This window comes from Camelus dromedarius, chromosome 22 (assembly GCF_036321535.1).
Source record: "Camelus dromedarius isolate mCamDro1 chromosome 22, mCamDro1.pat, whole genome shotgun sequence".
NCBI classification, from domain to species: domain Eukaryota; kingdom Metazoa; phylum Chordata; class Mammalia; order Artiodactyla; family Camelidae; genus Camelus; species Camelus dromedarius.
In genome coordinates, this window is record NC_087457.1 from 25678541 (window position 1) to 25703905 (window position 25365).

The 25365-nt window shown below is 42.1% G+C and overlaps 2 protein-coding genes across 4 annotated transcripts in view; one reads left to right on the top strand and one right to left on the bottom strand.

Annotated features, from left to right (window-relative positions):
• Positions 1–25365, bottom strand: part of CFAP96 (cilia and flagella associated protein 96) — a 127831-nt gene that overhangs the window by 46748 nt on the left and 55718 nt on the right. The gene's annotated exons all lie outside the window — the stretch shown is intronic.
• Positions 17898–25365, top strand: part of PDLIM3 (PDZ and LIM domain 3) — a 28846-nt gene continuing 21378 nt past the window's right edge. Inside the window, exon 1 of one of the 3 annotated variants that reach the window (XM_010974579.1) lies at positions 17898–18103. In XM_010974579.1, coding sequence (XP_010972881.1) covers positions 18011–18103 — 93 coding nt within the window. In that variant the 5' untranslated portion in view covers positions 17898–18010. The remainder of the gene's footprint in view (positions 18104–25365) is intronic. The other 2 variants (XM_010974580.3, XM_010974581.3) reach the window with 2 other exon arrangements.

Below are 25365 nucleotides of genomic sequence, written 5' to 3' on the forward strand. Positions count from 1 at the left end.
AAATAGCAGAAAAGTCTCATGAATGCCACACAGATAGTGAAAACTGTAGCCAGGAGAGCACTAATAACATGTATTGCATTCTTTCCTCTGGAGACAAGCCAAGGACAAGCCACTGCGGAGCCATCATTCAGCTTCTCTGAATGTGTTGCTCTTGCTTCCCCAGGAGAACCCGAGTCGGGGAGACTCAGGCATAAACATTTGCTGGCTGTTCCACCGTGAGCAGACAAGTCAGCTGCCTCCACGAGCTTCAGTTTTCTCAGCTACAGAATGAAGCCACAGCAGCAGTTGCTCCATAGCGTTTCCACAGAGAAGCTCAGGCAATGGCAGTTGGCCGTGGGGGTGGCAGTGGTGGTTATTCAACAAGGGCAACTACCATGTCTTACACCTCCATAGCTTAACAGCAATTAAGCAACTTCTAAGTAGGACTCAGATGAATAAGTTACTTAGTTAATTCATATTCTAATTTGAACGGGTTTCCATACCAGATGAATGAGTTCCCATGAAAGAAAGAATTGGCTTTTTTATTTGAGAAATAATTTCTCAAGAATTTAAGAGCAGTCAGAAGTCCTTGTAGGAGTCTACTAGGCATGGATTTGTTCAAGGCATAGGGCAATCCTACTTTTGGAATTCTGTGAATGGGCCGATCATCATCATCAGAAAATTTCCAGAAGGTTCAACATCGTATGTAAACTATGTACAGTCAACCTGTAGAATTAAGGTGAAGATAACAGCATGGACTTCAGAGTTGCATCTACCTGGATTCAAATCTTGCCTCTGCCATTTTTTTCTCTGGGCTTGCCCTCACTTCTTTGTGTCTTGGATTCCTCATAAACAAAAGGAGGCTATTGATGGTGTTTTCTTCACAGTGTTATGGAGAGTACTAAATAAATTCATAGCGTTTAGAACAGAGCCCGGACATGGTAAACACTCAGCAAACTTTAAATTTTGTAAAGTCAGCCAAAGTTTATTGAGTTTCTACTATATACCAGGCACTGTGCTGAGAACTGTGAATACAAATAACAAGAAAGGAAAAAGGAAAAAAAATGTTTATTATGTTTTTTTGAATAAATCACTCTGATAGGTGTTTTACATATATTACCTTAATCAGTTTTTAATTAGTAACCTTATTAGGTAGATATTATTTGCCCTGTTTTATCAATGGGAACACAGGTAAAGAGAGATTAACCATGTTTCTTAAGGTCGCAGAACTAGTACATGGTAAAGCAGGGATTCAAAGTCAAGACTAGGCTCAATCCTGCTTTTGCTATAAATAAGACACAAGCCCTGTCCTGGAGGAATAAACAATCTACAGTGAAGATTCGCACGTAAGTGACTAAATGTAATGAGATGTAAGAGCCAAAGTAGAGCAACATACAAAGTAGAGACATTTACCTACAGGAAGGAGGAATTCCTTGGAGTCAGAAAATAGACATTTGAAAGATGAATAAGATTTCTCCAGAAGAACAAGGGCACTCAAGGGGTGGAAGGGCAAGGGAGTAAAACAGTCACAGATTCAAGGAAACACAAAAAAAAATGCCTGGGGTATTGGAGGACTAGCAAAGAAAATGACCAAGAATGCTGTCTCCGTGAATGGCAACTCGGGTGCCGGTCCAGCAGTCATCCCACACAGCGTGTTCCTACTTGCAGGGACACCAGGAATTCACCTCTGCTTACAACGTCAGCAGTTTCTAACTGCAAGCTCCAAAGTGCTTCCAGCAGCCAAAACAAACCTAGGTCTATCGCACACCTAAGTTCCTTGCACCTTTAAGGTCCTCCTGCTGTCCCCCTTGGTTGCTGACAGTCACCGCCATCTACGGTACAGCATTTACTCCACCCTCATTGTGTCTCGAGTGTTCTGCAACAGCTTCTACTGCCTACTTCATCCATTTCATCTGCTTAAGATTTTTTCCATCAGTTCCATCTGCTTAAGAACATATATTTTCCCAAGATTTTTCAGTCCTGCCTCCACTCCAGGCAAAAATGAATCCTGCGTCATTACTAGGCAATTTCCTACAGGCCTCTTTAGAGCCATGATTAATTATGTTGTGATGACTGCTTATGTGGCTCTTTTCCCTGATGCGAATCCCTCAGAGGAAGCAACAGGTCTGTTATCTCCGAAGTCTAGTCCAGTGCCTACACATGAACATTTGATCAATAAACGAACAAATGCATAAAGGAATGATACCCCAAAGGCTCTTGCTGGACATTTGAGAACCTCCACCAGATGGACCCACCCATCCTATCCAATGTTTCCTTCCGAGAACCTTAACAAGAATGATTTTAAACTGGTCTCTTCGTGCTCAGTCTCTCTCCTATCACTCCAACTGTCATCCAAGCTCCCACTGCCTCTTCCTTTACCTTCCGTCACACAAGATGTTTTTCTACAAACGTTAGCAGTTTTGCTATTAGCCTGCAAAGCCAAATTCTCTCTTCTCTGCCAAAATCAAATATTTTCCTCACGATGTGCGAAACAGTCAGGTATTCTATCCCGACTATTTTCCATTCCTGCGATTTTTCTCTTTTCAGAATTGCCTTTAACTTTCGAAACCCCTTACCACTGATTTGCCCCGTGTATTACCTGCAAGTTATTTTGCATAAGCACGTCTTGTCTTCTCAAGTCAGGGAACGCCATTTCTTGTTCCATTTTTATCTGTCATTGCCCAAAGCTAGACACATGGAAGTTTATTAAATAAATGAATAAGCGAGAAGCTGGTAGAATCAGAATGGCTACTTAGTGGTGAATCTAACACAATATTATCCAAAATATTTCTAGTAGGAATAATAAATCAGTATTTCCATTATCATTAAGTATGATATATGGACAGGGAATTTTGGAGGAACTAGGCAAATTCTCCTCTGCTAAGACAACTGATATATAACTGACCTTTGCCATGTGTAAGTATTTTCAGGGGATATGAGGCAACATACCTAGATTCAAGACTATGTGATTGTTCCATGATTGGATTTTGCTGGCTTGAGAGCTCCACATTTGCTCCTTTAGCACACGGGCTTCCAAGTGTGCAGATTTCATCTGCACTCCTGGGTCCAGCTCGCAGTGTACGTGTACTGCCGCCTTCACTCCGATCTCTGGCAGACAGCCACACCGTTTCCATCCAAACCTTCTCATCTGGAATGAGCAGATCCATCTTTGCCAGAATAGGCTTTAGCCCTAAACCAGGCTAGGGCAGCTGTTTGCCAAACTCGGAGATGACGCTTGATTCTAACGATCAATATGGAGCTGAGCCACTGAGGAGAAAATGACAGAATGGAAAACAATGATGCTCACTTTCCAGAGAAACTGCCATGATGTATTGTTAAAGCATCTATCTAGTTGGTTCTGGCCTGTGGGGCTTCAGTAAAACTCATCCTCCTTTCCATCCTTTTTACATTTGTAGAAAGAATGCAAACAGAATATTTACTCTGACAAAAGCTTCTTTTAATGTAAAGTTAAGTTAGAAACCTTGAAATTAAGGAAATTTTAAACCTTTTTTAATGTGAATAGAAAGAAGAATGGAAAGAAAATGGAAAAGAATGCTTTACAATTCTCATTTCTTAATTATTCACTGGTTCCTTCTACATGCTAAGCTTTCAAAATCTCAAAATTTAAACTGATTATCTGGCCCAAACTGGTCAAATCTCATTCTCAGGTTGCTTTAACCTGGGATAAAAAGAAGGTCACAGTTACAGGCAGAGGACAACACTGTTTCTGTCACCACAGTTTCGTAGTAACTCCATCCCTGTCCTCCCCAGGAGTATTTCACATGGACTCCACTGTACCGTCTTTCGTGGTCCAGTTCCTAGAACTGTTTACACCAAAAATGGCAGCCTATGTCAGTGTAACGTGATGAAGTCAAAATCACCGTTGCCCAGAGGAGCTGCCATTGCTCCTGTCTATGCCCACTGGAGTCACTGGTCCTGGTAACAGGTCCTAGGAGACTGGGCAATAAAGCTACACCACGTCTGCCATTTGCTCCCTCCCAGAAGCAATGATATTGCTGCTAATGTCTACTAACGTTCCTGGGCCACCAAGCCCCAGTAGCTAACCATGCCCAGTGTTGAGGGGGTTGTTGGCTAAGGAAGTTGCCCTCTGAAGCTACCAGTTTGCTGGCACTAGTGTAGCTGGCAGTATGTGTGCTTAAATCACATCGATACTTTCATGAGACCACTCTCACTCATTCTTATAACTTCTTGCCTTAGGGCTTTGGAACACTTTGATGTGGCTGACATAGAACGATAACTACTGGGTATCTCTCTCTCTCTCTCTCTCTGTGTCTCTCTCTCTCACACACACACACACACACACACACCCCCCAGACCATGGACTGGCACCAACCTCTCAGTATTTATCCAGCCTCTTATTCTCTCTTCCTTTAGGGTCAATGTCTTCAGAAGGGCTTACTCATGTAACTACTCTTCATTTAAAAATCCACTGAGCACCCAGGAGGTACACAATCCCTTCACACATGCCAGATAATCTTGACTTCCAGGGCCTGCCTGCTGCAAATACATGTTTTCTTTTATTGAGAATATTTACTTCAAAGACAATAAGAAATGGTCTTATCTCTGTTCATGCCAAGTGGTGGACAAACCTAGAAGTTCAAAATGCGAGTTGCAAAAAGCACAGGTTATCTGCTAATGTGGCTACCTCGTTACTTAATTTTTCTGTGTTTTCTTTTGTGGTGTCTCTGGAAGTAGCCTCATGATCGTCTTTAGATCAGTTAAAATCTGTGTCCTAATTCTGGGATAGCCCATCCAAACCTGAACAGAAGTTGGTAGAGACACTTAATAAAAGTAGTTCCAAGTTCCTGACAATTCATTTAAAACTGCAGTAATCAATTAAAGTTGAATTTCATAACTGGATTATCACAATGTAAGGATCTGAGGACTCGGACAATTCTGAGATAAAGAGAGCTTTTCTAACTCGAGGGGCCCAGTGAAAGGTCCGCAAGAAGGGTCTGGATGCCCTGGTGGCCACTTCTCTGGCCTCATCACAGCTGGATGGCCAGGCAATATTAAAGCTCCAGACAGACTAATTCTGTGTCTTCTATTTTAAACTGCTTTGTAAAATGAAATCAACGTGCCTGTAATTCTAGGAATGCCTGTTAAGCCTCCCACCAACCTCTCAAGTCAATCACCGTCTCATCCACCTTCAAAAAATATTTAGCTAAAAGGCTATCTTGCTTCCAATAAGGCCCTGTGTTATTTAAAAGTACACTGTAAGCTGGGGATGGGGAGGCTAAATTTAACCCATGAGAGAGTGAGAGAGAGAACACAGCATTTTTCTAGAACAAAGGGGCACATCTCCACCAAATAGATGAACATGTAGCACACGAATGGCAGGTGGTCTGTACAGAAGTTTCTCTGCGATACCCACAGATGCAATTTTTTTCTTTTTCATCTTGGCTTCTTTTAAACATCATGCTGCCAGGTAAATGTACAATTCATTATTTATGTTTCCCTTGCAGACTAGCATAATGCTCAAACTATTTCACTGATATTTTTAGGCAGCACCCTATCTCAAGAAATACATAATCAACTAACATTTTTCAATATTTGACACATCTCAAAATAACTTTTAAATCACTTCACGGTTTAATTTTCAGGAAGTTTGTAATTAATCTGTGGTACGTCAATTTGCTAGTTGAAGAATGGAACTTTAAGGAACTGCAAATCAAAGGATTCAGCTGTCATATTAACAGAGCTGGCTTCAACTCATCTCATGCCCTCAGACCATGAGCCTGTCTAAAGTATGCAGGTCCCTAGTTATAGGGAAATTAGATAAGAACGTATGTACAAAACAGCAAAATCTCCTAACAGTTGGTAGAAGACTCCCCAAAGCCCATGACCTGTTGGAAGGCACTCATTTTTGCACCTAAAGGAATGCACAATTTAAGTCTACCTCTTCCAATTTTCTGAGAGTACAGATGGCCCCAAGAACATCAGTACCTTTCACTATCCCAAGAATTGAAAAGACACACCAACTGGATGTACCCGATTGATTTTCAGGCAATCAGCTCCAAGAAGATACCACTCTTTAGCCGTAGGAATTCAGAAAACCTTCAAAGAAGACTACAAACTCCAGCTGAGTATCACAGTGCTGAGTTTATCCAAAGCTTGAAAGACCTCCAGTTGCCTCGCTGAGCATCTTTTGTAAGCTGAATGATTACACCTCAGTTATGGATCCAATCCCCTCCATGATTCAAGGTAACTTTTTTGTGTGGTAAGAACACTTAATATGAGATCTATTCCCCTCAACAAATGTTTAAGTGTCTGGTACGGTCCTGCCAACTATAGACACCGTGCTGGACAGCAGATCTCTAGAACTTACTCATCTTGCATAACTGAAATTTTACACCTGTTGAACAACAGCTCCTCATTTCCTCCTCCACCCAGGCCCCTGTTTCTGTTTCTATGAGTTTCTACGAGTTTGACGATTTTAGAGCAGAGGGAAGAAAAGGCACAGAATCCCCCATCCTTAGAGTAACTCCACCCAACTAAGACGTGTGGACCAAAGGCTTTCAAAAATCAACTGGGAACCAGGGAGAGGAAGGGGTGGGGTGAGAGGCCAAGAGTGGGGGAGAAGCTCTCCCCATGACAGTAAAAAGGTAAAGACTAACTGCCCCTCTCAACCAGCACCAGCATCTCTCGCTTGGACAATCATACTAGTTTCTTAACTCATCTCCCTCCTTTCACTATAATCCATGCTCCTCCACACAGTAGCCTGAGTAATTTTTTTCTTCCACTGTGGTAAAATACACGTAATGCTATGGACTGAATTCTGCCCACCTCCCCAACAAGAATTTATACGTTGACACTCTAACCCCTAATGTGACCGTATTTGGAGTAAGGAAGTAACTAAGGTTAAAAGAGGTCATAAGGCTGGGATCCTAATCCGATAGGATTACCGTCCTTGCAGGAGGAAACACTGAGAGCCGGCTCACCCTCTCCAGGTGCACTGAGGAGAGGCCAGGTGAGCGCACAGCAAGGTGGCCGTCTGCAACCCAAGGGGAGAGCACCAGACGGCAACCCGGCTGGGACCCTGATTTTTGATTCCCCAGCCTCCAGGATTCTGAGGGAATTAATCTCTGCTGTTTAAGCCACCTAGTCTGTGGTAGTCTGTTACGGCGGCCCGAGCTAACACACAGAGCATAAAACTTATCACTTTAACCACTTGGAAGTGTGCAGTTCACTGGCATTAACTGCATTTGCAGTGCTGTACAACCGTCACCACCATCTCGTTCCAGAATCTTTCATCAACCGGAAAGGAAATCTGCCCCCATTAAGTGGTCACTCCTGTTTCCCACACTCTCCAGCACCAGCAATAATTAACCTGCTTTCAGTCTGTATGGACTTGCCTATTCTGAGTATTTAAATAAACGGAATCATACAAACGTGGCCTCTTGTGTCTGGCTCCCTTCACTTGGCGTAACAGTCTCAGGTTTGTCCATATTGCAGAACATACCAGTCTTACCTTCCTTCTTACGGCTGAATAATATTCTGTTGTATGAATGTTCCACGTTTTGTTTACTCATTCATTCGCTGATGGGCTTTTGGGCTGTTTCCACCTTTTGCCTATTTAAATAGTGCTGCCATGGACATCCATGTGTAAGTTTTTGTTCAAACACCTCTTTTCAGTTATATGCCTAGGAGCAGATCACTGGGTCATATGGTAACTCTGGGAAGTAACTTACTGAGAAACAGTCAAAGTGTTTTCCGCAACAGCTGCACCATTTTACACTCCCACCAGCAAAGGGTGAGGCTTCAGATTTCTCCACATCCTGCCAACACTTCTTATTTTAGAATAATATTTTAAAATATAAATCTGATCATATCACTCCCCTGTTTAAAATAAAAACTAGACTCTGTGCCATGGTCTGCAAGTTCCAGCGCTATCTGGAGCCTGCCTGCTGCTTCATCCACATCTCCTCTCTTGCTCTCCCCTGCTCTCCCCCGGCTCCGAGCTACAGCCACACGGGTCTCCTTTTATCCCTTGAAAACGCAAAGGACCTTTACACCTGCTGTTCCCCAGACCTCACGGCTGCTCCCTCCCAGCAAAGATCTCTGTTCAAACGGCCCTGGTCAGGAGGACCTTCCCAGAGAACCCGAGGGAAAAAAGTCCCACAGGCTCCCATATACATTTAGTACTTGCTGTCTCGTGCCCCTGTCCTTCACAACTTGCGGGGCTCTCTGCTTCCACTGTGTCCTCCCACTAGAATGTGTTTCATTAGAGCAGGGACTTGGTCTGTCTGTTCATGTTCACCACTGCGTCCCCAATAACGGGAATGGTGCCTGGTACAGAATAAACATTCAAGCAATATTTGTTGAATAAATTATTAACAAATAATTAATGAATTTCAGGCCCAAGAAGCATCGTGGTCAAAAACTCATAAACACTAAGCCGTTCAGTGAGTTCTGTCGAGGACAAGAAGTTGGATGTGGTTGGAGACGGGGTCTGGTCAGGAGAATAGCGTTGAGGACAGGGGTCTGCTTTGAGGCAGAGATTTGAGGCCTTGTGGGCTAAGCTAAGGAGTTTGATGTTTACCCTGGATGTGACGGGGGGGGGGGGGGGGGGGCGGGGTTGAGGAACTTTTAACAGAGAAAGTACATGATTCCACTTGCATCTTAGAGAAGATCACCTTGGCAGCAGGGTGCCGAGCGAACCGGAGGGGGTGAAACCATGGACGAGGGAAGCAACGAGGACAGTTTGCTCAGCATCCCAGGAAGGCTCTGTAGGAGCCTGAAGTGAAGGAGCGGCCTTGGAGACAAGCGCTTAGAAACAGGAGCCGCTAAGTGCTGACGTCACCCTCCAGACTGGTGGGCGGAGGGGAAGACTACACTCAGGTCTGAGCCTTGCATAACAATCACAGCGGGGCTTTTCACCAGAACCCAGGGGAGGGGAAGGAAAGAAGCAAAAGAGCTGAATTTGGGACAAGTTGAGCCTGAGTTTCTCAGAGAGAAAATTTTTTTATTGAAGTACTGTCAGTTTACAACGTGGTGTTAATTTCTGGCGTACAGCATAGTGATTCATTTATATAAATATATACATATATATACACACACACACATACACACACTCTTTTTCATATTCTTTTTCATTACAGGCTATTACAAGATATTGAATATAGTTCCCTGTGCTCTACAGTAGGTCCTCGTTTATCTATTTTACATATAGTAGTTTGTATCCACAAATCCCAAACTCCCAATTTATCCCTCCACAGACACTTCAATATATGGATCTTGCATCCAGTTAAAAAAAAAAAAGTAATAATAGGATATATATTTGATTAGGGGAGAGAAGCCTTAATTTTTAAGTAGAAAAAGCCATGAGTTTTAATAAAACCACCCAATGAGATTCCAGAACATGGGATGAGCCTGGGAATCATTGACATTTAAGAGGCAATTAATTATCAAAGGGGCCTTCTGAAGGAACTAAGAAGAAATATTCAGTGATATATGTCAGAGAAAACCAGAAGATTCTGGTATGGCAGGATGCAAGAGATGCACGATTCTAACAGCATGGCTAGGCCCAGAGCCTTCTCTGGGTTTGGTTTTAATGTGTACCATGAACGTCCAATTCTATGTCTAAAACTTAGTCATCTCATCATTCTGGGGGAAGAGCGTTTGTCTGTTCCTTGCAGATGGCTGTCCTGTGGAGAGAAGACCTTCCTTCCAGCCGCTACCATTTGGCCAGGACTTGGAACCTGAAATGCTCACTTCCTTCCCAGTGTCACCAGGAAACTAGGGAAAACAGGGCAGAAGATTTAACCTTCCTCCAGGGCAGAATGTCTCCCACACAAGAAGAGGCTGAGTCCATTATTCAAAAATAGGAATAACATTTTCCAAATAATATAAACATGGACTATATAAAGTAATTACTCATTAGTAATTAATCCCATTTTTCATCTTAAGTTTTAAAGACTTTTTAAAAAAAAAGAAAACGAGAGGCCACTAAGCTGACTATATATGGAACCCAGTTCTCTCCTGACTAAACTGGTGTGTTGAGCACAGAACACACACGTTTTATTTATTAGGACAGCAGCCATGGCGCCCAGTGGCGAAGCAGGTGGAAATGCTCAGGGAGATGGCCAAGACGTCTGTGAGAGATTAAATTCTAGCATTAGTGCTTCGCTTCAAACCTTCTGAGTGACTAAACCCAGGCCAGGCGTTCAGCCGTCCACATCTAAAGCTCCCTGTACATTTCCCCAGGGTTTCCACTCACTCCGTCCTCATCTGAAATGTTTTTTATAGTGATGATAAACTGACTCCAAACAGAAAAGTCCCAAAACACATGGTCTCTGTTACCAAAGAATGGGTCCTGATGTGTTTCCGTGATAACTACACACCCTGGCTTTTCTGATTGCTGCGGAGGGTCATTAAAAACAGGAAGGTATGTCTAGAGAGAATCTGAGAGCAGTTAACCCTAGCAAGTAAAACAGCATTCACCTGAAGCATAGGTCTCTGATTTCCCAAGACACATTTCGGCAGGAATTTCGAGGATCCTGACCACAGCATTAGCAGGCTGCGGTGAGTGAGATTGACTTCAACTTTCTGAGGAGACCTTTTCCACTGTGATGTGTGACTCCACCTTGGCCCCCGGGGAAGATGAAGTTGCAGTGTGAATTGAACTGCTGGCTCTTCAAAGACCTCAAACCATTGCACTAGACAGTCTACAGAGCTGTTAGAAGTGCTCTGGGGTCAATAAGCCTTAGCAAATGTGCGTAAAGAGGCAACATGAAACAGAAGAATCAAGAGGTGGCAGAAAGGGGCAGATCTAGGTTTGATTCCAGCTCTGCCACTTAGCAGCTATAGGATCTTGGACAGATTCCTTATCTTTCTATCCCTATATCCTTGGGTAATAACATCTATTCTGCAGGACTGTAGAAATAATTAGCATATTAATAGCTTAATAATTAGCATGCTTAGCACAATGCCTGACACACCATAGTAGCTCTTCTGACTAAGTTCACTTTAGCAGAATCAGAAACAGGTAAGTGGCCCACAAAGAAAGAAGCATCTTTGTCAACCTGCCAGTGGCAGGAAGCAACATGTCCTCATTCAGTTTCAAGTTCACCCAGAAGGCAATCCAGTGAGGAAGGAAATGCTCTAGCTAAGCTGCTTCCATAGGAAAACATTAAAATCTCCCCTCCTTTGACCAATGTCTCTCTCTCTGACTCTGCAATTTGCCAAGGCACTAGCACTAAAATGGCAGCCATCAGCGGGAACAGAAGCTGGTGCCCACGAGAGGCCCCTCTCTGCTGCGCAGCCCACAATGCTCAGTTCATGCTTCTAGCATACTAATGACTCCCTTGATTGTCATTACTTAATTCAGTACAAACAGTGGGAAAACTCAGTGACATTTCAGAGGGGAATACCAAATGAACTTGAGCTGAACCATCGCATCGTCCCAAGGAGCGTGACGACGTGGGAATGAAACAATGTAGGCTCCTGCCAGCACTGAGGGCAGAAACAAAGCATGGAATTCAGTGCGGCTAATTCCCCAGAAGAGATTTCACAAGGGCCCAAATCCTCCAAAGCATGAAAATCACACGGGCTCTTACCAAAGAGGAAGTCAGACACAATGCATGGAAGGGCTTGGGAACACTGGCTGGCTGCCCGGGCCCTTGGATAAGTTGGCTGGTGCAGCCAAACCAGCAGGTACACGCAAATACAGCAAGAGCAAGCCGAGGTTGGGGAGATGAAGCTGTAAACGACGGGCATAACAGCAACTGTCAAGGAAGGTGCTTCTTGGTAGGACTACTGTGGGAGAAAGCATTGAGAAGGAAGGATGAGCTTCCCCGATCCAACCACCTGCAATCAAGACCCAAACCTGTTTCTACCTATCAATAATTCCTGACCACCTCCTTACCTCCTCAGTGCCCAGTACGGGACGGCAATTGTGGCAAACTCCAAAGAAATACAACCCCTGCCCTGGGAGAGCCTACTGTCTGGCCAGGAATGCAAAAAATAGCTCTCATAAAAAAGTCACCCTTGCAAGATTACATGTCTCTCAAAATCCAGATCCATGCCTTGTTTAACCCCAGCACCCATCACACTGCCAGAAGCATGGTTAAACTGGAGAATAGTTAAGTTCAAAATTGAGATATATTAACGAGAAATAAAGTTAAGTAGATTAAAAGTTTGACGTAGATACTGGTGGGCAATCTAGTCTTCCCAGAAAAATGTGGAAAGAGAGTGAGATGTGACAGAGGAAAGAGAATATTCCAGAATGAACCACACATATAAAGACATAGTATAAGAAATTATAATCCTACATGTTGATTTGAATTACTTGTTCTTAATGTGTGGTCCACAGACCACGCATAATGGATTTTGGACCCAGAAACTTAATTCAGATCTCTTGAGAGTGGAGCCCAGGAATTTGCATCTCTAATAAGCACTTAAGCTGTTTTAATGCTCATCAAAACTCAGAACCAGTGGCTAAGGGATCTCAGACTTAAGCAAACACATACTCTTCCTTTAAAAACAGAAATGAAGGGAAGTCAGGAAGGAAAAAGTGAGGAAAGAAGAAAGGAAAGAAGAAAAAAAATGTTTAAGTATAGAAAACATCTTGGGAAGGGGAGTCAGAGCCCCCTGGCAGGCTCCAGGGTGTCTGTGTGTGATCAGGAGGCCACGTGTGAACAGCATCCACGGAACGTGTCAGATGATGAAAGCCCTTCATTGACAGAAGTTGGCTCTGTCTGAGGGCAGTGGCGTGCTATTGTAGGTTCCTGACCAAGAGAGTAACAGGACTTCAATCCAGCAGTAGTCTGTGAGGTAGAGGGCATGGGAGGGATTTTTGGCAGGGAGGCAGTCTCAGAACACTTGCCACCATCAAAAGATGAAGCCACTGTGTGCCTGAAACCAGTAGGTAGAATGTTGAATGACAAGACCTAGATAGTCGAGTATGATGCTAACGCACGTCATTGAGGGGAACTCCATCCGCTCTCGGCAGGAAAGCGTCGGCCGTCTTCAAGACCTCCACTTCCACCTCTCGTGTCCATGTCCTGACGCTGCTGCATCCACATCCTCCTTGGCTCCTCAGCATCGTCTTCCCTCTGACTTCAGCACACATCACTATGCTTCCCATCTTTTAAAAAAAGTTCTTTCTCTTGACCTGCACCCTCCTCGGCTGACTTCCCTTTCCTTTCATTAACAAATTCCTTCAGAAGATAGTCTATCTTCACCTCTCCTCCCATTATTCTTCAAACCACAGCAGTCTGCTTGTCCTCACCATTTCTGACTCTGACCTAAGACCCAGAATGGCACAATTACCAAATCTAATTGGCACCTACTGTTCCTTCACCTCCCAGTGATATCTGCCTTCTCTCCTTCAATTTTTCTCCACACTTGTCTTCCATGACACCACTTTCAAGGTTTTCTTTAAATGTTTTGTAAGAGGAAGGCCATCTTCTCTGATCGTCCTATTCTCCTGCCCCTTAAAGGCTGCTGTTTCTGTCATTCCTCAGAGCATAATCATTAATCATCTTTTCTTGCCCTGAGTATCTGATCTCCTTGGGTGATTTCATCTTGTATTTGTTACTATTTCTGTGTCACAAATTATTTTAAAATTAGAAGCTTAAAACAGCCTTTTAATTGTGCTCACAGATTCTGTGGATCAACAGAACGGAAAGGGGGCAGTGGGGATGACTCCCCCCTGCTCGACAATGTCTGAAGCCTGAGCTGAGAGGACTCGGGAGCTTGAGTGACTTCCGTGCTGGGGACTGGAAGGAGGAGTCTTTATTCACAGGTCTGGTGTCTGGTCTGGGGCTACCAGTAGTAGTACTGACATGTGACCTCTCCATGCAGCTGGGGCTTCCTCACAACATGGCACCTCGGAGCTTTTACACGGGAGTTGAGGAATTCAGGCACAGGTATTAAGATCAACAAGGTAACAGTTACACCACCTTTTCTGACCTAGCCTCAGAATCACACAATGTCACTTCGACCACATTTTACTGGTAACATAACACTCCCACATCTACACAAGTTCAAGAGGATTCCACCTCTTGAAATGAGGACTGTCAAAGAATTTTCAACAATTTTTTTGAAAACCTCTAGCACTCAGCTACAGATTCTACTATAGCACCAACATATCTGTCTCAAGTCCAGATCTCTAGATTAATATAGTCAGTTGCTCTAAATTTATATACATCCAATTGCTTACTACACTACGACCAGTAATAATAATAATAGCAAAGGATAATATGCACATAGCACGTGCCAGTCACAGTTCTAACAATTTTGTACCTACTAACTCGTGTAAACCTCACAATAACTCCAGGAGGCAAGTCCCATTATTATCATTTTAACAAAAATGTTAAATGATTTGCCTGAGCTCACACAGCAAGTGCAATGGAACTGGGACACCACTCAGGCAGTCTGGCTCCAAACTGTAGTCTTTCGACCAGTACACTAAACAGCACAGATATTCTCCAGGTATTGCCATTCCAGCAGGACCAGAACTGTGCTTTAATCCATTGTTCCCTCATTAAAACAAAAATGCCTTTCTGTACTTCTTATATATTTTATCCTTGTCAGTAATTCTACTATTCATGTAATACCCAGTGAAGAAGTCTGGGAACCATCCAAATCTCCTAACGTCTCCCTAATCCCCCATGTGAGGTGTGTCCCCAGATTGAGTCAATTAACCTTCTTAAGGATTCCCACGGCTGCCACTCCTCTCAATCCCCACTGCCCAAATCAACATCTTCCCCTGCATTATTGCAGGAATTTTTAACTGGATTCCTTGCTTCCTGTCTCCTGTAATCGTGGTTCATCCTCCCACCTCCCCGAACGATACTTATAAAATGCAAATGTGAGAACTATACATGTTGCTCAAAACTCATCCAAGGCTCCAGAGAAGGGTATATTGGTGCAACGTGTAAATGCCCTCTGATGTGGCTTCTAATTGCTATGACCCTTGTCTCCTGTCCCTGCCTAATGGGCCAAGGTCTGTCCTTACCACATCACCTGCTGTTTCCTAATTTGCCATCTGTTTCTTGCCTCCCTGCCACCGCACATTCTATACAGTTCCTTCCGCCTTGAACATCCTCCTTCCTGTTCCCTTTCCAGTTCCTGATCACCTGGAAAACTCTTACCTATCAAGATGTAGCCCTAACATCCCTTCCTCTGGAAACTTTCATTGATACTTTCCCCAAGGAGAGTTGATTACTTACTCACTGTACAAAATCTTGTCCCAGCACTCAACACATGATGTGATCACACTTTCCATCTCCATCTCTATTTTATTACTGGCTCCTAGAAGAAAGTAAGTTGGTCTTATTCATCTTTGCAATCCCAGTGCTCGGTGTGTCACAGATGCTCAATAAATGTTTGTTGAATGGATGAATAAAAGAAACCATAATACATAGTGATATATATAGGAAATAAGCAGGGTGAAATTTACATCCATTGTAGAAGCCTGGAACAACAGCAGGAAAATGAACAGAAACTAGACAATTGAAAGGCACAAGGTCAGAAAATCAGTTTGAGGCGATTAAAGAAAAGGATGGGTTTGGTTTTGCACAAGTTGAACTGTATTTGTACAGTTTTGTATCTAACCAGTGAGTGGTTAGAAAAACAGGATCAGGAAATAGATGAAAGTTCAAGGTTAAATGATAGACTTGAGAATTATAATAGAAGAGATAATTAGTTTAATCAACAGAAAAGGTTTCCAGTTACATAAGAGTAGAATGAACAATTTTATTAGCCCTCTTCTAAAAGGAAAAAGTTAAAAGACTTTCTAAACATGGTTTAAAATAATTATCACAAAAGTATTATTTAATGGAATCATAGGTGATCAAATCCTTTAAGAAGGGAAACATAAAAAGAAAACAGATGAAAGGCTCATCCAAAAAAGAACTTTTTCTTAGGACAGGACCCAAACCAAAAGCAGGCGCCTCCAAGACTATTTAGGACTGGGTCACTGCTTCTTCCTCAGAAGACTGCCTTACAGCTATTTTCACCTCCACCTTGACAGCCACCTCTGAATACCTTCCCGGTGACCTCAGTGGACAGTAGGATACAGGAAAGCTGCCTATTTCAGATCCCTGATTTCCATGCTCTCTGCAAGGCCCCTATGAAGTCCCTGGGTATTACACTGATTGTGTATAGATGCCACTTACAACTAAAGAATGCCAAAATGACTGGTAAAAAGGCAGGGAAAAAAAGACAAAAAACAGAAACATATAATCAACTTGTCATACAAGTCAGCTCATAAGGTAAAGTATAAACGACTGATTGTTACAATTACACAATACCAAATAACTTGTCTGATTTTTTTTTCTGAATTGACCTTTCAGGTTGTGTGTGTGTATCATGCAGACACAGCCAGTGACTGACAGAGGAAATGTGCTTTGTGATAATATAACCAACCCAAATAGGCAAAAATCAACACGAATACATGATTATTTCCTTGATAACCCAACATAGGTGGGGCACTGGAAAATGTTTGGGACCAGAAAACACCAACCACTGGGGACTTTTAGATAATCCATCACAGTGGACAAAGAAGTTCCAATCCAGGTTTTTGTGACTTACACTGTCCCTGGGCTAGTCCACTTTGCTTACAGCTTCCCGAATCTCTTTTCTCTATCAGTCTTAAAACCACATCCAAACAGACTACTCTATTAATAAAGTATTTTGCAGCTCTGTTCTCCTGGACTGATGAGGCCCTATCACATTGGGCATGAACCTCATTCTTGGGTTTTTAAAGCATTTCATACTTCTCCCTCGTCCTTCCCCCTCTCCTTGGGAACCAGAACATCCTGGGGTGTAACACCAGAAATACTTGACTCCACACTGAGACAATGACAGGAACCTCCCCAAACTCTCCTATCTCCAGACCTAGACCAGCCAGACAGTGGAGTCAAACAGACCTGGTTTGTGATCTCAACTATACCACTTATTAGCTGTGTGAACTTAAGCAAGCAACTCAACTTCTAAGAAATTATTTCTTTATTTAAAAAAATAGAAATAGTTATACAATCTGATGGACTTGTCATGAGGATGAAGATCATATGGTAAAGCAATCACCACAGCATCTGGACCATGAAGATGCTCAACGAACACCCACCCCCTCCTTTCCTTCTGTGTAGTTTCATCCGGTTTGGGGGTCCTCTTGCAGCGTCCACACAGGACAGTCTCAACTCCTAGGTTTCTGTTACACTTGCCACCCATGTGTCAAAAACGTAAGCTGAGAGACTGAATTTGAGGGCGGTGACAACTGCTGCAACCAAAATTGCACTACACTGAAAATATTGATGAACCATCTTCACATGTGTACTTTTAGGTGGTTCATTGGATTGGCTACTTTTGCATGACATTTTCACTTTCAGATTTCTTCACATATACCCACGAGTATACAGGACTATATGTACTTAACTGCAGAAATGCTTCACACTTACTGAGCACTTACAGGCACTGTGCAGAGGTAGCTCATTTAATTCTCAGAGCAACCCTATCAAAGAAGTACTATTATTATCCCCATTCTATAGATGAGGAAACTGAGGCTTAAGGATATTAAGTAATTTAACCAAGGTCACAGAGCTAGTAAGAAAACTGCTAAATAACCAACTGCATTTATGATGCATGTGTTTTATTTTAATTGAAAGTAAAGGGTCTGTGGTTTAACTGCTTTTAACTTCGAATGAAGCTCACTGCTGAGCTGCAAGCAGAAGATAAAACAGGAGGACAGGTGTTGCTTTAAGAGAGTGATGGGCGTTGTAACCCGAAGCCTCCTCCACCCAAAAGGTCTGAGAGGCTGCACCCCGCCGGCCGGTGCGCGTCTGTAAACTCCCGCGGGTCTGGCGCGTCTCCTTCTTCCAAAGTTGGAGCTCTCCTTGGTGGGAGGGGGCGGGGAGGAGGGGAGGCCAGTGACGTCACTCTGGGATGGGAATAAAGCTCTCGGGCCGCGGTCCGGCGAGGACACTGCCCCGAGAGCAGAGTGGGCTGTCCCACTCGGGGACACTCGCTGCGCCCCCGCCGGAGGAAGGCCGTGCCAGGAGGCACCATGCCCCAAAACGTGGTCCTGCCGGGCCCTGCGCCCTGGGGCTTCAGACTCTCGGGGGGCATAGACTTCAACCAGCCTTTGATCATCACCAGGGTAGGTGTTTTCCGTTCTTTTGCTGCAAGTGGGGACGCTGGCGTGCGGCCGGTCCCCCTGGAGAGGATAGTGGCCAGTGAGGCAGTGGAGTGTGCTGGGTGGGTCCTCGGCTTCGGGCCACAGTTCGAGGGGCGGCAGCATCTCGGCAAACTAAGCTTTGGGGATGCAGAGCAGTTAAGAGAATTAACCACGTCAGTTCCACTGTCTGCAGCGTCTTGGCCCCCAACAACTTTCCGAGGAGAGGTGAACTGACAGCGTGGTTCCCATGGCCTCAGAGAAGCTGGGCTGCGAGGTGGGCTGCCTTCTCGCCCTCCACTCCTGGTCTCCTTTCCAGTAACAAACGAGGTGGGGGCCACGGGAGGAGAGACGAAGGACCAACAATAGTGGTTGCTTCTTGGAGCTAGACAAGCATCTGAGCACTCTCCTTGTCTGGATGAAAACTTCGGCAGGGAGCTGTTCGCAGGGCACAACCTGGGCCCGCCAAGCTGGAACCGCCCTTATCAGCTCAGACAGGGAATATATTACTAATCTGTATTCCTAGGTTTCCAGGCGTTTTGAATAAATATTTTCCAAAGCTGGAAACTTGGCTAAGAAATCATCACCTATAACTCGAACTACAAAGAAAACATGTCAGATTGTTTCCTTTATCTGAGGGAGAGTCATCACTCAGCCTAATAACTCAAAATAATACTTTCCTATCAAAGTCAAGCTTTCTTTCCTTAATAGTCTCTAAAGTATTTTCTAATCAAAAAGAAAGAAAGAAAGAAAGAGGGAAACTTCAGGATCTGTCCTGCCAGTAAATTTCTAGTTGGTCTAATTGATTTTTTTCCTAACATATGTTTGCCTGACTAACAATGTTATTGTTATTATTTCAATGATCACATATAAAGCATATTAAACCTAATTTTAAAACACAAACTTTCAGATTATACCTTTACTTAATGCTTTATTTTCTTCCTTATTTTTTATACTGTGTTTTATAAATGTATACTTTATAATCTGATATACTCACATCAATTTTTAAACAAGGTAATACCTTTAAAATTCTGTTCTACTTACCAGTTTTGAGAACCAATGTCTTTTTAAAATAACCTCAAAACGTACCATACAGATGCATACTATGGAACATTTCAAGCTTTGTTTTACATTTTTCGAAAACATGTAAACACATCTGACATGTGTGTTTTTATATAAGACATAAAAACTTAACACACCCCCAGAAATGTTCCTAAGTAAATTAGGCAGAAAATGGTTCAGTGATCTGGGCCAAACAATGCCTTTTATGGATTTATCAAAGGAAACAGCTTCCATTATCTCTGCTAAGAAATATTCTCAAAGTTTCTAAAGTACAGTTTTCCTTTGTTTATATTAAATGAAATAAGCTTTTGAATCGTAACAGAGAATAAATCATATTTATATTAAATCCTAAAGAAATCACTCAGTCACAAAAATCCTTCCAGTGATTTATAGAAGAAATATCTTACTATTACTGTGGAACATAATATGATGACTCTTATGCTTGAAACATTGAGTTGTTGATATTATAAACAATGTTTATTTTAAAAAACTCAACATTTTGGAGTTGACTGCAGGAGCATATGGTAAACAGCTGATATAATGACATTTGGGAAGCCAATTCTGTTTGAATTTTTAACTCATAAGTAATTTGCATCACATTGACACTTGTTTCAATAATAGTGCACAACCATAGATGATTATTTCATTTGACTGTGGATTTTCTTTTCAGTTAATTTAACTCAAAGAGAGCAAGTTAAAACTAAACTGTTTTGTAGTCCAGGGGTCCCCAAAACCATTCACATAGAAGATTCTTGTTGAATAAGTGAAAACATATTCACTTGAAATTTTTTGCTTTAGTGAACACCTAATCGAGAATATTCCCACTGAAATTATAAGAATACTAAAAATCATTTGGAAAAAACCTAAAAGATATTACCCCAAAACAGTTATCAGTGTTGTAATTAGGTATTAGAATAATTCTATTAAGTCAGTAATTTTAACATTGTGCTAAAAGGTGGTGAATGAGGTTATGTGTGTGTTAGCGCACACTTTCGCCTGCCATGCACTCTCCTAAGCCCTTTATAGGCACTAACTCACTTAAATCACACCATTATCCTAAAAGATAGTAGTGGTAATATCCCTGCCGTTGATCACAAGTGGTGAAACAGAATTCAAGGCCAAGTCTACCTGCCTCCCAAGTCTTCATCCTGAAGCCCGTACATATGAAAGATTCTGTTTATTGTACAAATGTTTCCAAATAGGTGTTTTGTGCCATCCAGCCCATCATCGGGTCCTACTGATTTTATGTCTTTAAGATCTACCACTTTCTTTTTTCCAACCACTGTCCCTCATTGAGATTTCATAATTTCATGCCTAGCTGTTTGTCTCCCTGCTGCAATTCGTCCTGAATATTCTTACCAGCCATCTTTGAGATGGTTGATGGCTGCTCCTACCTTCCTCATTCTTAAAAATTCTTCAGTGGCAATCCCCAGTTTATAGAGAACAAAATGTGTGGTCTTCAGCATGGCATTCATGGCTTTCACCATCCATCCCGACTCACATCTCCCACCTGACTTCCTCCCTCTTCCTCCTCTCTCCCCTTCCTTCTCTCACTCCATAAATAGGTAGTAGTCCAAAACTGGACCACTTATAATTTCTCTAACATGTCTTTGCTGCTGTCATTTTCCCCCAGAATTCTCTTCCCCACCCACCCCGTAGTCCTCTGTGCTTGTGGAAATCCATTACAATACCACTTCTCCAGCCTTCCTCCGGGAACAATCACTGCATCCGCTTAATTGCCCTAGCTCTTGACCTGCAACCTCTCTTTATATCACACCTTGTACCACAGATGTTTGAGTACATCTGTATCCCACAGATTGCATGCTCCCCTCTCAAGGCAAGAACTCGCAGGTTAGGGGCTCCTCAGTGCCAAGCACAGGGTCTAGTGTATCACATATGTTATAGAATAAATACAGACACAATATGAGTAATTAACTAAAGTGTCCATTTTTGACATAACTTCATTATCATAATAGATGCAGACTGTGTCTTCAGAAATATTCCACGATAAAGAAAAAGGAGAGTTGTTTTATTGTTCATTGATTTGTCTGTTTTAGATAAGTTCTTAAGTATGCAAAGAATTGAAATGCCAATGCCTGCACTTAACGTCACAAAAAGTCCCATAAATGAGATATATTCCTCAAGTCAATTAAATCAGTTTTTGTCCTACAAGCAATGCCCTCCCTTCCTCTCCTCACACTCTACAAAAGCAGACTAGAGTAGTGCTCCTAGACGGTGGTCCTCGGCTCCACCGTCTTCTGGGGAAGGGGTTTACCAACACAACTCTCCATTAGCTGAAATTACAATTCACAAAATGAGGACAAAGGGTCCTCACCCTATAGTTGTTTACAATCCAGTGGGGTGAAACTTTGTATCATAAAAAACCATGAGAAGTAAGGTAAACCAAACACCAGACATTCTCCCCCAAAAAGCTGAGCCATTGGTTGTGATACAATTTTTAGGAAAGCAGTTTCTAGGCAAGGGTGTGCTATACTTCCCGTGATATAAATTTAACTTGTGGATGGATGTTCAGTGCAGGGGAGGGAGCTATTATGGCAAACACTATGTACAACTGGCCAGCATTTCATAGAATAAAGTTTAAGGTTCACATCTCTAAGTGAGAAGCTGTTCTTTTTCTGGCAAGAAGGTCCTAAGGAGTCTCTTTCTTAAGTGTTAGGACCACCCAGAAGGTGGATCTACTATCTCAGCCAAGTTACAGATGGTTTGTTTTCACAAATTGTCCAATTTGTAATAAAGTACAAGCTTCTTTTGTGTACACGATGTAAAATCGCTGTGTACATCGGATGCCAGCATGTCCCTTCCCACTCAGTTCCTGCTTCATGGACCTGGGTACCAACAAAGAAAATGCTAGTGTATTCTTAAGTTTTGCAGGGTTTAACATAGAAAAGTATAGTTCTTTAATATATATTTGAAATTTGAACTTTTAGAAAGAAATATTTACCGTTGAATGCAATCTTCTCCCAGGTAGCCCTCAGTATCCTTGGGGGATTGGTTCCAAAACCCCCACCCTTATACCCACCCCACCCTCCCAACCCCCTAGCCCTTCCCTCGAGGATACCAAAACCCCAGGATGTTCAAGTCCTTTATATAAAATGGAATTTGAATATAAACCTACGTGTGTCCTCCACTTTGAATCATCTCTAGATTACTCATAATACCCAACACAATGTAAATGCTATGTAAATAGTTGCTGGCATGCAGCAAATTCAAGTTTTGCTTTTTGGAAATTTCTGGGATTTTTTTTCCAAATATTTTCAACCCTCGGTTGCTTGACTCCTGGATGCAAAACCTGCAGATTGGGAGGGCCAACCATTTTTAATTTTGTTCCAGACCTGTCTGCAACACTGACATCTGTTCCTAACATTCATACATCCCACAAGTATATTCCACCCCACAGCCATAACTGTCTTGCTCTGTGACTATTTCAATCATTTTTATTCTTCACATAGACATTCCATCAGGGCCACATCTTGGACTTCCCTCATGTCTCCCACAGTTAACAGGTCATTATAGATGCTTCACCTGTAATTTAAATTCGTTTTTCCCAAATGGACCCAAGTAATAGGCTGATGTGAATAACGGAAATCATCTGAGGCACTTGTTAAAAATCTAAATTTCCTAGTTCTTCTGCTAGAGTTTCTAATTCCTGATTCCAGGCATTAGAGTGGGACTGGGAACTTTGTTAAGCAAAGATTCCCCACGATTCTCCTAATCAGACAAGTTTGAAACCATGTGCTAAGTGATGAATGGCAGTGCTATTTCCAAAGATCTCTCTAATGCTTTTGATATTTGAAACCCTAATGAATCTGAATAATAAACCCACTGAAAACCTCTTTGCCTTATTTTAGTCTCTCTTCTCCTAATTTGGAAAAACATGTTAAAAAATAAACTGTGAGCAATAAGATCAAGCAACAGAAATAAAATAAAAAGTAATAATATAATAAAGTCATAATATAAAATAAAGCTGAGAACTAATATATCCTTATGATTAAACAGAGAGTTTAACTTACTAAAACCAGGCCATCTTAGTGGTCATTTGCTGATCACTAGCCTCGCTGTGCGTGAGACTCAGGAAGAAGTGAAAGAACATGCGTTCTCCTTCTCTCTCAGCCCTCTCTCTAAATACTATTTTCTTTCTTATCAACTCCCACCTTGGAGGTCCCGGGACATCAGTGGCCAGGTTGGACGCAAGGTCAGAAGTTGGTTCTGGCCACCACTATCAACCACTGGTTTCCTATTTGACTAATGAAACTGCCAGCGACATAGCCGTACAGCTGCTCCCACCTTAGTGAGAAGCCGCAAGTTCCTTAGTCACTTCACCTCCTCTGAAAAACAGAAGCAACCTTCTACGTCCAGCCTGTCTTAGAGTGGTTGCAATGGTCAAAGTTATTAGAAAGCGCTTTGCAAATGTAATCTTTTGGGTAAATATAAGACAGTGTTATTAACTTCCGTATTAAAGCTGTGAATAAAATTTAGTAATATTCAGTATCTAAGTTCAGCACACCAAATGCCTCTGGTTAAAATTTATATAGACAGATACACACAAAACCCTTCCTTCCACTCATCCTAATCACAGCTAAGAAATACTGTTAGGTTTTCTAAACCAAGATCGAGTGTCAAATAGAAATCAAATTCAAGGATATTAGAAAAGCTAGGTGAGGCTTTAAAAGCAAACACATTGAGCCATGCTTTCTCATGTTTTAACTCAACAAATAGCACACTGGTCTTAGACATTTAAAAATAGATTGTACTGATTTTGACAAACTATAGTTAGAGGAAATTAGAAGTTTGAGGTTATTTTTATCACTATAACTCATATTAGAGATGGAAACTTTTATTCTTCTAACAGTTCTGAGTCTGGGAGAATTTCTAAATGCAAAAACACCTATGAAATGCCTCCCAAAGCTGAAACGTAATAATCCTCAGTTATCTTCATCCAGCTCCCATCAACTGTCCAAATGGGAAAATTATCATGATCTCTCTCAGAGCCACGAGGTTAAATCAAATCAATCATTTGCAAATTAAGCAAATAGACAAACAATGAATTAATGATCCTCAAGTTTAACATTAGGAAAGACCTAGTTTATTCCTGGAGTCAAGTCTTACATGTTATTCTGCTCTAAATAGTGGGAACTAGCAAAAGAAACAATGGCAAGTTGACAGTAGTAGCCATAATCTTTGGGTATGTAAGGACTAGTTCTTTTCATTTCACAAGCTCTGATTTAAATGTCCTTTTCATTCATTTTTCAAAGAATTATTCATTGATTACAAATACTGAATTTATTGTGTGAAGCATCAGGAATATACATAATATTACGGATATCCTCAAGAACTTCTGGTTGGGAAGACAGACAATACACAAGTGAAAAAACAAACATGAGAGTACACATTGTCTTCATAAAGGCAAAGAACAGGTAACAGTGAAGAACGATGGGGAGGGGCTAGAGAAGCTACATCAGATGTCTGGGGAGGTCTCTCTGAGAGCATGACCTTTAAGCCTAGACCTCAAGGATGAGAAAGACCAACCAGGTAAAGAGTAGGGGGAACATTTAAGGCCCAAGTAACAGTGTGTGCAAAGCTTGGAAGAGGGTGCAAGCTTGGCCTATTTGTGGAACAAAAAGGAATTCAGACTAGCTATGGAGCAGTGGATGAGGGGAGGAGGAAGGGTATGAAGTGATGGTAGAGAAGCAGGCAGCATAAGACCAGGTGAGGACTATTAGGGACTTGTCAATAGTTGGGATTTACCCAGAAAAAATGGGAACAGGTGTAGCAATCAAAAGAATAATTAATGGTATACTCAACATGTATTTATTGAAATAACTTGAAATAATTTCAGATTTCCTATTTTCTAAACATTTAACAACCATATTTTTCCCATATCATTTCCCATACCATTCCTCATATCCCCCCCCCCAAAAAAAACCCATGTGAATTTCTGCAGACAGCATCAAATCAGATCTTGCTTTTTTTTTTCCTACCTAGTTTGACAATCTCTGTTAAAAAACAGAATGTGATGTGTTTTTAGGTCATTTACATTTAATGTAATTACTGGTATGGTTTAATTAAAAGCTATCATCTTGTTATAGTTGTTTTCTATTTGTTCCATCTGTTCTCCATTCATGGAGAAGAGCTGCGCATGGATACAAATTTCCCTCGTGTCTGCG